The sequence below is a fragment of the Perognathus longimembris genome, chromosome 14 (genome assembly GCF_023159225.1).
Source record: "Perognathus longimembris pacificus isolate PPM17 chromosome 14, ASM2315922v1, whole genome shotgun sequence".
Taxonomy (NCBI): Eukaryota; Metazoa; Chordata; class Mammalia; order Rodentia; family Heteromyidae; genus Perognathus; species Perognathus longimembris.
Window position 1 is genome coordinate 17178059 of NC_063174.1, and position 12824 is coordinate 17190882.

Consider the following 12824-nt stretch of genomic DNA (forward strand, 5'->3'; position numbering starts at 1 on the left):
CTGTATACAAAGAGAGAGAGAGAGAGAGAGAGGTGGGGAGAGAGAGAGAGAATAAAATAAAATACAGGTGAATATACACTAACAGAAAGTAGAATCGTTGTTGCTTAGGTATAAGAGGAAAGAGGGGCATAAGAAAGGGGCATAAGAAAACTTGTGGGCAATGAATATGTTTGCCTGACCATAGTGGTGGCTTCAAGGAGATACACATACATGAAAATTTATCAAATTATATACTTTAAATATGCTCCATATATTGTGTGTCAATTATACTTCAATAATGCTATTTTTAAAAATCTGTGTTGGTTGTCAGATTGTGAAAGGAGTAGAAAGGAAAGGAATGGAAATCTCAATTACAAACAACTGGCCTGGGAATGTGGCTTAGTAGTAGAGTGCTTGGATACCATGCATGAAGCCCTGGGTTGGATTACTGAGTACCACACAAACAGAAAAAGCCAAAAGTAAGATTGGTAAAAAGATTACAAACAGCTGCAGGGCTGTTTGTTAAATATGCAAGAAATCAGATATTGCTTCCCCACAGCTGAAGCCCCACAGTTTGATGAGCTAGCCTGCTGCTGTTCCCCACCATCACCACCACAATGGTCTAATTGACAGTCAGAGTGGTTAAGCTTTGATTTGCATTTTGTTTATGGCCAGTGACTTAGAGCACTTTTTCATGTGTCTCTTGGCCATTCTCATTTCCTCATCAGAGAAGTCTCTTTATAAGTCTTTAGCCCACTTGTTGAGGGGGCTGTTGGTTCTTTGAGGTTTTGTTTTGGAGGAATTTAATTTTTTTAGTTCTCCATATATTTTAGATATGAGGCCTTTGTCCATTGTATGGCTGGTAAAGATCTTTTCCCAATCTGTGGGCTTTCTGTTTATCTTGCGAGCTATGTCCTTTGTCCTGCAGAAGCTCTGCAGTTTGATGCAGTCACATTTGTCCAGCCTTCCTATGATTTGTAGCATTTCTGGGCCTTTATTAAGGAAGTTCCGTCCTGTGCCAAGGAGCTCAAGTGTTTCTCCTGCTCCTTCTTGTAGATTCCATCTAACCCCAGTAAGAATGTCCTGTATCAAGAAACTAACAATAACAAATGTTGGAGGGGATGTGGCCAAAAGGAAACCTACTTCACTGTTGGTAGAAATGTAAACTGGTTCAGCCACTCTGGAAAGTGTCATGGAAATTCCTCAGAAGGCTAAGCATAGAGCTCCCCTATGACCCAGCAGCTCCACTTTTGGGCATCTACCCAAAAGACCACAAACAAGAACACACTAAAGCCATCAGCACAACAATGTTCATCGCAGCACAATGTGTCATAGCTAAAATATGGAACCAACCCAGATGCCCCTCAGTAGATGAATGGATCAGGAAAATGTGGTAGATATACACAATGGAATTTTATGCCTCTATCAGAAAGAATGACATTGCCCCATTCATAAGGAAATATAAAAACTTGGAAAAAATTATACTAAGTGAAGTGAGCAAAACCCAAAGAAACATGGACCCTATGGTTTCCCTTATAGGGAATAATTAGTACAGGTTTAGGCTAGTCACAGCAGAAGATCTCAAGAGCCTAATAGCTATGCCCTTATGAACACACAAGATGATGCTAAGTGAAATGAACTCCATGTTATGGAAACGAGTGTTATATCACTGCTGTAATTACTTTCAATATGTCATGTGAAACCTTAGCTTCTTTTGTTGATGATTCTCTTGTAACCCCTTCCTGTGGTTGTACCTGCGCTATCACTGTATTTCATCTGAGTACCCTGTATACTGTATACACTGGTATTAGAAATAGGGAAGGGAAAGGGAATATCAAAATTGAGAGGCTAAAAGGATAAAAAGACAACTCCAAAAGCAATACTCACAAAACCATTTGGTGTAAACCAACTGAACAACTCATGGGGGGAGAGAGAAAGGGGGAGGGGGAGGGGGAAATGAGGGAGGAGGTAACAAACAGTATAAGAAATGTATCCATGGCCTAACATATGTAACTGTCACCCCTCTGTACATCACTTTGACAATAAATAAGTAATTAAGGGACTGGGAATATGGCCTAGTGGCAAGAGTGCTTGCTTCATAACATGAAGCCATGGGTTTGATTCTTCAGCACCACATATATAGAAAATGGCCAGAAGTAGCACTGTGGCTCAAGGGGTAGAGTGCTAGCCTTGAGCAAAAAGAAGCCAGGGACAGTGCTCAGGCCTTGAATCCAAGCCCCAGGACTGGACAAAAAAAAAAAAATTTAAAAAAAAAGTGGTTAAGCTTACAAACTAGCATTAAGCATTTCTAACTTTAGTCTCCTGGTCTATCACTTGCTCTGTGGAAACGTAAGTGCAAAACCCTTTCTTTAAAACTAGTGTTAAAAAATATGGGGATAAAGCTATCCTGATTTTCAACAGTATTAGCTTCGTTTCCAATTACAATATTAATTAATCTTGAACACCAGCTTAGCATTTAACATACCACGTCAGCTTTTCCTCAGTAAATATTTAAACCTTATGTAGTTCTAATTTACAGTGAAATGAAAGGTTTTGTTCTTACTCTTTAAGACTTTAGGGAGACCTATAATCAACCTAAAACTGAATAATATCTTAAAATGGTATCTATCTCCAAAAAGCTAGTTGCCTTTGCTAGTGCGGCAAGCCCCGCCCACTTCCTGCTGCCCCACCCACCCTCTTGACAGGGACCCGCCCTCCTCTGCGAGGTCCCGCCCACTGCCCCTGATCCTCGTTCCCATTGGGTACATCAGGACGCTGTGTACACACTAGACACACGCACGTTTGGCCTGTCACTTTTGCGCCTGCGCGGTAGCGCCCTCCGAGACTGGAATCAGGGGGTCTGGGGGGGAGGGGGGCGGAGGTCAGGCCGAATCTTCCTCCGTAATAAGAAGCGACGTGTCCGCCCCGCTCCCCGCGGTCCTGGCTCCGCGGGTCCAGTCGGATCAGGCCTGGGCTCTGGCGCTGCTGTGGCTCCCGCCGCCGCGGCGGGTGCGATGGAGGTCGTGCCGGAGCCCAGCGCTCACGCCGGGGCAGGCCGACACAGCCGGCGATGCCAGTAGATGAGGCGGAGGCGGTGGCGGCGGGCAGACCGGGCTCCCCATGAGCCAGCGGCGGCGGCGGCGGGTGCGGCGGCACCGGCGGTTCTCGGTCCCCCGGGAGGTACGAGCAAGTCGGCTACCTGGTGGGGACGCCTTCCTCGGCGCGGCCGGCGCCCGCCCGACCCCCGGCCCGGGGCTGGAGGGCGGGGGGGGGGGGCTGTCGGCTCGTGGCGCGGGGCCCGTCCCCGGTGCCAGGCCTCCGGGGCGCGGCGGGCTCGGGGCACGGGGGGCGTGCCGGACGCGGGGGCCTGGACTAGGTGCTCACCGCGGGCCCTGGCTCCGGCCCCGGCTCCGGCCCCAGCCCCGCGCCTGAGCGCGCGACCGTTATTTTCCGAGAGAGCTTGGGGGGGGGGGGGGAGAGTGGGGAAGGGGGAAGGGGAGAGCCTAGGACCCCTCCCCCCCCCCCCCCAGCCTTTGGCAGATCCCGGTGTCTATCCAATGCCTTAGACAAGGGCTCTGATCCTCAACCCCACCCCCGGCTCGGGGCTCCTGGTCGCGACCCCGGTCTGGAAATGACTGCAAACAAGTACCTTTGGGCCCTGGGAGAAAAGGTTGGGAGAGTTTTCTACGTGAATTCCAGCTGCAGGCCCCGGCAAGGCAGGGAAAGAAACCCACTGGATACACCCTCGGCTTCGGTGCCTAACGGAGCGGGAGCGAGCCTCGCTGACAAGGTGGCGAACACGTAAAGGCAATTTCATGCAAAGCTCTATGCAGCAATCGCTGGGTTATCTTTTCTTTTTAATCGCAATTCAATTAGGAATAAATCAAGTTAATGCTGAAACTTAAGTGTGCTCTAAGTGTTGCAGTCTTTCCCCTATGAAGGAATGGGGTTCATGTCAGTTTCGTCGTTGCAATTTGTCTTTACTTAGGTGTCTTTTGCCTTGCAGAGCTATAATTAATTACCCTTCATTTGGTCGGGTCTAGGGGATGGTTCGAAGAACATTACTAAAGTACTTACTTTTTCTTTCCAGTACATTGTATACGAATCTGAACCTCAGGCTCCTTGGGCAATCTTAGAAACCTAACTACAAAGCTGTTGAAAATTCACTAATAAGCCAGGAAAGAAAACACTTGAGTACCTAATGACTTTTAAACTTTCCAAATGAAGCAGATCATTTTCTATTAAGGAGAAACGTTTCTATGTTTTCCTAGGCTTCAGAGCTGCCACACCCTCCTCCTAAGTGGTTGACTAGAGCTAGTATTAGCACCACTACAGAAACATTTGCACTTGGAGCTAAATATAGTGTTGACTATTTTAGAGTCTGCAGTTTCGTGTCAAGCAGGAAACAACTCTGTGTGTGTGTGTGCGCGCGCGCCCGTGCAAGTGTGCTTATTAGCCTTTTCACATTTCAAAAGCAGTTTTGAACTTTTCACACAAAGCCCAGGTCTACAGTATTGTTGAGAGTTGGGGGTTGTGTTGTGCATAGGACAGATGTAACACTTGAAGAGATGGTCAAAATAAGACCCAGCTCAGTCACTTCCTTGTTCCTATTCTTCTGATGCGTCCCCTTTTTTCCCCCTAAAAATACTTTTCTGTAAAAAAGTAACATTGAAGATCCATGTTTTAATATATATATATATCTAAGTCTTTATTTTTCATTTGTTTTATTTGCAAGCTAAATGCCAGAATTAGTCTTCATATATATAGCAACAGGTGGTATTATCAATTTTATAGCACAGATACAATGTCTAGTATAATTTAATTTGAAGGCCACCAAATGGGTATTAGTTTGTACATGAAAACTAAGGGCCCTATGATATCAGTGTCTTAAAGTGGAACGCCCATATTAACAAGGAAATGAAGCATAGCTTGTATTTTGAAGAGTAGAATAAAATAGTAAATCTAGGCTGAGTATTTTATTAATGTATGTTTATTGTTCAATGTAAGGTATTTTTATAAGACATTACCATCAGTTTACATTAAGATTTAAAAGAATTTTCCTGTATCAAAGGTAAAATCTGTAATATCTAATATAAAGATTCATCCAATGGCCATTTTGTACCTTGGTAAAAAGGTTGAGATCTTTTAAATGGTTTTTCCAGAGACCAGCCATGCAAATTGCCCCAAAACATGGTGCATTTGCTTTGTTGTTGTTTTATTTTGAAGCTAGGTAAAAATTTGAATGTTTAAGTAGCTTTACTTTAAACATCTCATGCATTTACGTGTTCTCTGTTAAACTTTTAAATGCAGGATGAAGACGCTGTTTGAAGAGATCAAAGCATCAATTAAAAATAACTATAACCAAGATCGATCATTTTGGAGGCCTGTTCTTCCTTGGGGAGGTGTTTTTACTATCAAAGCTGGCCGCAAAGCAGTATCCTGTACACCACTCTATGTTGAAATAAGACTGAAAAATACCTGCACTATAGATGGCTTTTTGATGTTACTGTATGTCATTCTTAATGAAAATGAAAACTTCCCCAGGGAACTCTCTCTTCATTTTGGTAGAGAGTTTGTAGACTGTTTTCTCTATTTAATGGACACCTATAGTTTTACAACTGTGAAGCTACTTTGGATTTGGGACAAAATGGAAAAACAGCAATACAAATCTGAAGTTCATAAAGCTTCATTAATAATTGATTTGTTTGGGAATGAGCATGATAATTTTACAAAAAACCTTGAAAATCTCATGTCTACCATTCAAGAGAGTTACTGCTCCAACTGGCGATGCCCCACTCGAGTGCAGGAAGATCAACAGCGCACAATTAGTATCAAGTAAGTTGTTCCAAAGTCTGCTCACACTTGTATATGTGGGCACGCCCACGTGTCAGTACTGGAACTTCAATCTAGGCTGAGCACTGTCCCTTAGCGTTTTTGCTCAAGTCTGGCATCCAACTACTTAAGCCCCACCTCCCCTTCTGGCTTTTTTCTGGTTAACTGAAGAGTTTTATGGACTTTACTGTCCAGACTGGTTTCAGCCTGTGATCGTTGGGTCTCAGCCTTTGCTTAGTTAGAATTACAGGCATGAGCCACTAGTGCCCACTTTTAAAAAAATGAGTGTTGATTTAAGTTACATGTTTTATATACAAGTTGTGTGTGTGTGTGTGTGTGTGTGTGTGTTATTTGTAAATGAAGTGAATTGGTCATTCTTCAGTAGCCAAGTAATAAAGTATTCACTACGCACATTATTTTACCCTTGGAGTTTATTAATGTGATAATATAGGTAGTTTTTTGTGTTGTAGATTTTGGGTATTCATGCTTATTAGGGAAGCTCATATATGAACCATGTCTCCAGCTGTAACACTTGACTTTTTTACTGCTGTTTTTATTAATGGTGGTACTAGGATTTGAACTCTCAGGGTCTCGTACTTATAAGCAGACACTCTACCACTTGAGCCTCAGGCCTCTCTGCACCATAGATTTAGCATCTTAGAGCTAATGTTTCAGAGTGATTTATGCTTTGGATCTTTGTAAGGAAGGCTAGTTCCCCATGAACAAGAGGATGAAAAATACTTTGATGTCAATGTGTGAAAACAATAGACATAGATGATGTGTGTGTGAGATTTTACATGGGTTGGGAAAGGTGCGGGAGCCTGCTGAATGTTTTTGGCTCCCAGAGAGAAGGCAGAAGTCCAAGCTGGTAAAGACAGGGAGGGAGGCCAAACTGGCAAGCTTAATGGCGTACTGGGAAACACTAATGGCTCAAGGGAACATGAGCTAGAGAGGAATTATTGCCAGTGAGGGGGGAGGGGAAAACAGACCCAAAAATGCTGGCAGAAAGGGTATTTGGCTCTGATGAAGAAAAACAGCTTAATACATTGTTCCCATTTGGGAATGTACATCATACTCACCAATCAATTAATGAATATTGTTTATGCATTTATTCATTTTGCCAGTCCTAGGGCTTTTGAACTCAGGGTGCTGTCCCTGAGCTTTGTGCTCAAAGCTGGTACTTAAGCCACAGTCCATTTCTGGCTTCTTGGTAGTTAATTGGAGATAAGAGTCTCACAGGACTTTCTTGCCTGCCCTGACTTGATTCCCCAATCTCAGTCTCCTGAGTAGCTAGAATTACAAGCATGAGCCACTGGTTCCCAGCTCCCAAATCATTTATTAAGTACATACATTTCTAAGATATTTTTGTCTATGTCTCTTTGTTGGTGATACAGTTATTTTGAAATCTATTAAGGGAAAAAGTAGTCAGGTACTGGTGGTTCACACCTGTAACCTAGGAGGCTGTTACTCTGGAGTCTGAGATCTGAGGATTCTGGTTTGAAGCCAATCCAGGCAAGAAAGTCCATGAGACTCTTTATCACCAATAAACTACCAAAAAAAAACCCAAAAAAACCTGGAAGTAGAGCTGTGGCTCAAGTGGTAGAGCAGTTAGCCCTTAGCATGCAGGTCCTGAGTGCAAGCCCCAGGACCAGCCCAAAAAAAAAAAAAAAGTAAAGTATATTGTTACTCTACATCATAATGCAGCAAAATGTTTTATTTGTTGTTGTTGGGGTTTTCTTGTGGGTTTTTTTTTTTTTGCCAGTTCCTTGAACTCAGGGCCTGAGCACTGTCCCTGGCTTCCTTTTTGCTCAAGGCTAGCACTCTGCCACTTGAGCCACAGCGCCACTTCTGGCCGTTTTCCATATATGTGGTGCTGGGGAATTGAACCCAGGGCTTCATGTATACGAGGCAAGCACTCTTGCCACTAGGCCATATTCCCAGCTAGCAAAATGCTTTATAAATTTAAAAAATATTATCTTTTAATCTGAACACGTTTCAAAATTACAATGAACTATTTTAAAGTTTATACTAATTTTATACTTCTCTTAATAACATGTTTTTCATCATGATGCTCTTTAAAGCTTTGCTTTTTTTTTTTTTTTTTTTTTGCCAGTCCTGGGGCTTGAACTCAGGGCCTGAGCACTGACCCTGGCCACTTCTGGCTTTTTCTATATATGTGGTGCTGAGGAATCAAACCCAGGGCTTCATGTATACAAGGCAAGCCCTCTACCACTAGGCCATATTTCCAGCCCTGCTCTGTCCTACTTTTACAATTTTGTATTTAAAACATCTGAAGAATACAAAGGATCAAAAATTTAACAAATAACTCAAGCCAAAGAGTCTTGACTTTTATTTACTCAGTAAGTGGTCAACTGCTCCACTGATTCTGGCTTGTGTTCAATAAATGTCTTGGGATCTATTTACAGAAAAAAGTTTCTTGGAAAAAAATTTATACACCAGTATTTACTGAATTCAATGGATGTCTGTAGTATTTTTCAGAAATAGGAATAAGTGTTAGACAAGTTGTATACTTGCTGTGCTTGGTTCTGCTACATGAATGACTTAAAGAATTTGTTATCATAATGATATACGATAAAATGTTGATGCAGTCCTTGTGTTTTACAATGATCATAGTCCTCCCCAAGAAATCCCACATGGAAACTTGATACGACTGGCTGTGGATGAGTTATTTTGTTCCAGGATCGAACTATGTGAAGAGTTTGGGTAAGTATATGATAGGACATTTAAGATGAAGTATTTGTTTAGCTCATAAGGAAATATGAGCTGATGAGCTTACAATATGAAGTAGGAACTCATAATTATTTAGGAAGCCTAACACTTTTTGAATCTTATTAAGAGAACCAGTTTACTATGCTATCTTACTGTGTTTTTGTTGTCAAATATCACTATTTACAATATGGCATCATATCTAATCAATAAATACAAAGCAAATACTATCTGATTTCCCCCCATAGCTGAGTGGGTAACAGTACAGTCTTGGTTAACTGGACCCCAGCAACTCCAGACTCTCAATTAACTGGACATTTTTTTTTCTGCATTCCTCATTTAAGAGAAAATGGGTAAAGACCGAAGGTATGGCTCAAGTGGTAAAGCACCAGCAATGAGTGAAACACTAATTGAAAGCACAAGGCTCTGAGTTGAAGCTCTGGTAATGGGGGAGGGGAGGGGAGGAGGTGAGAAAGAGAAGAGAGAGAATAGGAGAGGGAAGATAGGACAGAGGGGAGAGTGGAGAGAAAGTTTAACAGTAAAAATGTCAAAAGGGGCAGAAAATACTCATCTTCTATGTCCACATTATTGGTACAAGAGTTAATATTTAGAAGGATGATCTTTTATAGATAATTTAATAACATAAGAAAAGATAAAATTACATTCAATTAACTTCTTATTAAGGGCAAAAAAATGAACTAACAAATGTTAGCAGCAAATACTGAAAGAAATGGTTTTCTGGTTACTTGTAGGCAATAATGTTGTTAGCCAGAGTACTGTGTCCTGAGCATTCTGGTTAAAGTTTTACTTTATAATTGCTGATTCATATATGTAAAGTGTGGTAATAAGTGGAGTTCTTCTATCATGCTGACAGAAGATCCTAATTGAAAAGTGAAGCTTTGAGACCAGCTTAAAGAGAAAAGTATACCTATAGGGTTAGGAATATGGCTTAGTGGTAGAGTGCTTTACTTGAATTCATGAAACCCTGGGTTCAATTCCTCAGCACCACATAAACAGAAAAAGCCGGAAGTGGCACTGTGGCTCAAGTGGTAGAGTGCTAGCCTCGAGCAAAAAGAGGACAGGGACAGTGCTCAGGCCCTTTGACCAAGTCCCAGGACTGGCAAAAAAAAAAAAAAGTATCTAAAAATGAGATCTTTTGGGCTGGGGATATGGCCTAGTGGCAAGAGTGCTTGCCTCGTATATTTGAAGCCCTTCGATTCCCCAGCACCACATATACAGAAAATGGCCAGAAGTGGCACTGTGGCTCAAGTGGCAGAGTGCTAGCCTTGAGCAAAGAGAAGCCAGGGACAGTGCTCAGGCCCTGAGTCCAAGGCCCAGGACTGGCAAACAAAAAACAAAAAACAAAAACAAAAAAAAAATGGGATCTTTTAATTAACAGACTTACTTACACTTTTAAAATTCTGACTTTTATCATTCTAAAGAAATAGCTTTTTCAGGAATTGTTTTTGGTTGTCGTTATTGTTTTGTTTTGTTGTACTGTAAGGATTGAACTCAGGGCCTTGGGCTTGGTATTCAATGATTCAAGTCATGTTTCCAGCCCCTTTTTGCATTAGTTATTTTCAAAGCAGACTGTTTTCCTGGGGTTGGCTTGGGCTTTTATCTTCCCTGTGTCACTGGAATGACAGGCGTGTACCACTGCAGGTAGACATTGTACTTCTGTAGCTGAGATAAACAGACATGTGCTACTGCACCGTATTGCTGAGTAAAATAATGTCCAGAGAATTTCTCTTTGCTTGGTCTGGTTTCAAACTTGGATACTCCCTCTGTGCCTTCCCAATAACTAGGATTACAGGTTTGAACTTCTGTAGCCAGTTTTTTGTTTTGGTTTGGTTTTTTTGCCAGTCCTGGGGCTTGAACTCAGGGCCTGAGCACTGTCCCTGGCTTCCTTTTGTTCAAGGCTTGCACTCTGCCACTTGAGCCACAGTGCCACTTCTGGATTTTTCTATATATGTGGTACTGAGGAATTGAACCCAGGGCTTCATGTATATGAGGCAAGTACTTTACCACTAGGCCATATTCCCAGCCCCTGTAGCCAGTTTTTTAAATATAACTATTTTAGAAACTATGATGTGTCTTCTAGGAATAGGTATGTGTATAAGGTACAATATGGCCACACCACTACCCATCTCCATTACAGAAAGCTATTATTAGTAGCACATTAAAAGCAACTCAAAGTATTGAAAGGCATCTTTGTCCAAAGTGTAATAGTGTTCATGTCCATTTTAGGTGTGGTGGCTTAAGAGAATTTTCCCAGAGAGTTTTTTGCCATGGGGCACCACCTTTTGTTGTCTTAAATATGCAGCATTGGAAATCTGAAGATCTGGCATATGTACCCTATTACTTGGATTTATCTGATCACAAGTAGGTATTTTGGTTTTGGATTTGGTTGTTGTTATTGGTTTTTGTTTTGTTTGTTTCACAAAACTAGTAACAAAAAGGGGAGGTGACTCTGATGAAGAAGCAGTTGACACTTAAATGAACATGTTAAATTATAACCCCCGCATACAACCCTTTAAAAACAAACTAGTAAATGATAGCTCTACTAGTCTACCATGATGTTGACTAAATATTAGCCATTATCTTTTTTCAAGATATTGTTGAAAAAAAGTCATAAAATCTGTGTATTCTGAATAGGACCGAAATTTACTTCAGAGTTCAATCACTAGCAGTGTTCGTAATGATTAGGTTCATAATGATTATAGAACAGAAAACTGAGTTCAAATACTAGCCCATTTACAAGTTGTTTAACTTTGAGCCAGTAATTTATCCAGTATATCCATGTTTTACTTATAAAACAGTGCTCATAGTATCTACTATGTACTGTGATTGAAAAGATTTAATAAAACAGCATATGATAAATGTTTAAGGTAGTGCTTGACAGTTGATAAACTGACAACAAATTCAAGCTACTATTTGAAGTTAAAGTAGTATGTGGTATATATAGGAACATTATTTAAACAGTTACTTGTCATCATTACAAATAAAAACATCTACAAACAAATCAGGAAAGAAGCTGATATCTTTAACTTTGCCTTTAAAACTCTTTGTATATGTCTTCTTTAAGAGGATATAGGTTGTGAGTTTATCTGTAAGTTTTCAATTGCTAAGTTATATGATTAATTTAAAGTATTTTCACATAAAATAGAGAAGACAAAGAAAAATATTGCATGTTCTTTCTCATATACAGAATCTAGACCTGAAATATATTGAATGACAAGAATATAAACAGGGACTGTTTGGCATATGAACCAATGGTTGGGAAGTAAATAAAGGGTAAAGCTGAAAAACATACTTTTTTTTTTTTTGGCCAGTCCTGGGCCTTGGACTCAGGGCCTGAGCACTGTCCCTGGCTTCTTCCCGCTCAAGGTTAGCACTCTGCCACTTGAGCCACAGCGCCGCTTCTGGCCGTTTTCTGTATATGTGGTGCTGGGGAATCGAACCTAGGGCCTCGTGTATCCGAGGCAGGCACTCTTGCCACTAGGCTATATCCCCAGCCCTGAAAAACATACTTTATACACATGTATAAAAACACAATAATGAAACCCATTAAAATTATTTTAAATGGGGAGCAAGGGAAAGAAAGTAATAGAAGGGTGTTTGATCAAAGTACAATATATACATGTATGGAAATATTATAATGAAACCTCTTGTACAATATATGCTAATAAAATATTTTACTTGAAACAACCAATTATATTACATAATGAATATTTTTTCAGTGAACAGAATGCAAGCAAGTCTCCTTTTTATTCCTAACTTAATGTAAGGAATTTTTACTTCAAAACAAAGTATTACAATTTTCTGTTATACTTTATTTAATTTTCAGGTATTTGTTAGAAGGTGCCACATTATTTAATAAAGAGGAACACCATTATTCTGCAGCATTCCAGATTGATGGACATTGGATGCACTATGATGGTCTCAGAAATGTGAATTTAATTTTGTTAAATAAACCCCCAGAGTTTCTCCTCTTGTCATCATTGGTTTATATTCGAGCAACAGAGAAATAAATATAGACTGATGCTAAATTAAATTGTTTGCCCGCCTGCCCATGCTCCCGAGATAAAGGGCTTTTATGTTGTATATACTTGGTATCCAAGGAAACTGTTCAACTATGTTAGTTTCAGAGGTGTATTTTCCAGTGTTTAGGCCCAGATAAATGTTTTATATAGAAGACCTATGCAAAAATGTTTGTATTTCTTTTTTATATTTCTTGGATTATTTTTATACAAGCATATTTTATGTTGGAATAAAATAAATCTTGT

At 40.7% G+C, this 12824-nt stretch overlaps 1 protein-coding gene across 2 annotated transcripts; it reads left to right on the forward strand.

Annotated features, from left to right (window-relative positions):
* The first annotated feature begins 2849 nt into the window (after positions 1 to 2849).
* C14H14orf28 (chromosome 14 C14orf28 homolog) lies at positions 2850 to 12824 on the forward strand. Of its 2 annotated transcripts, none has more exons than XM_048362584.1 (5): positions 2850 to 3159; positions 5290 to 5814; positions 8446 to 8535; positions 10786 to 10920; positions 12386 to 12824. In XM_048362584.1, exons 2-5 carry the CDS (start codon positions 5291 to 5293, stop codon positions 12567 to 12569), a joined length of 933 nt encoding a protein of 310 aa, XP_048218541.1. In that variant the 5' UTR covers positions 2850 to 3159; position 5290; the 3' UTR covers positions 12570 to 12824. The 2 variants fall into 2 exon arrangements, with proteins under 2 accessions (XP_048218541.1, XP_048218542.1); XM_048362585.1 differs by lacking the exon at positions 2850 to 3159 and adding an exon at positions 3585 to 3649.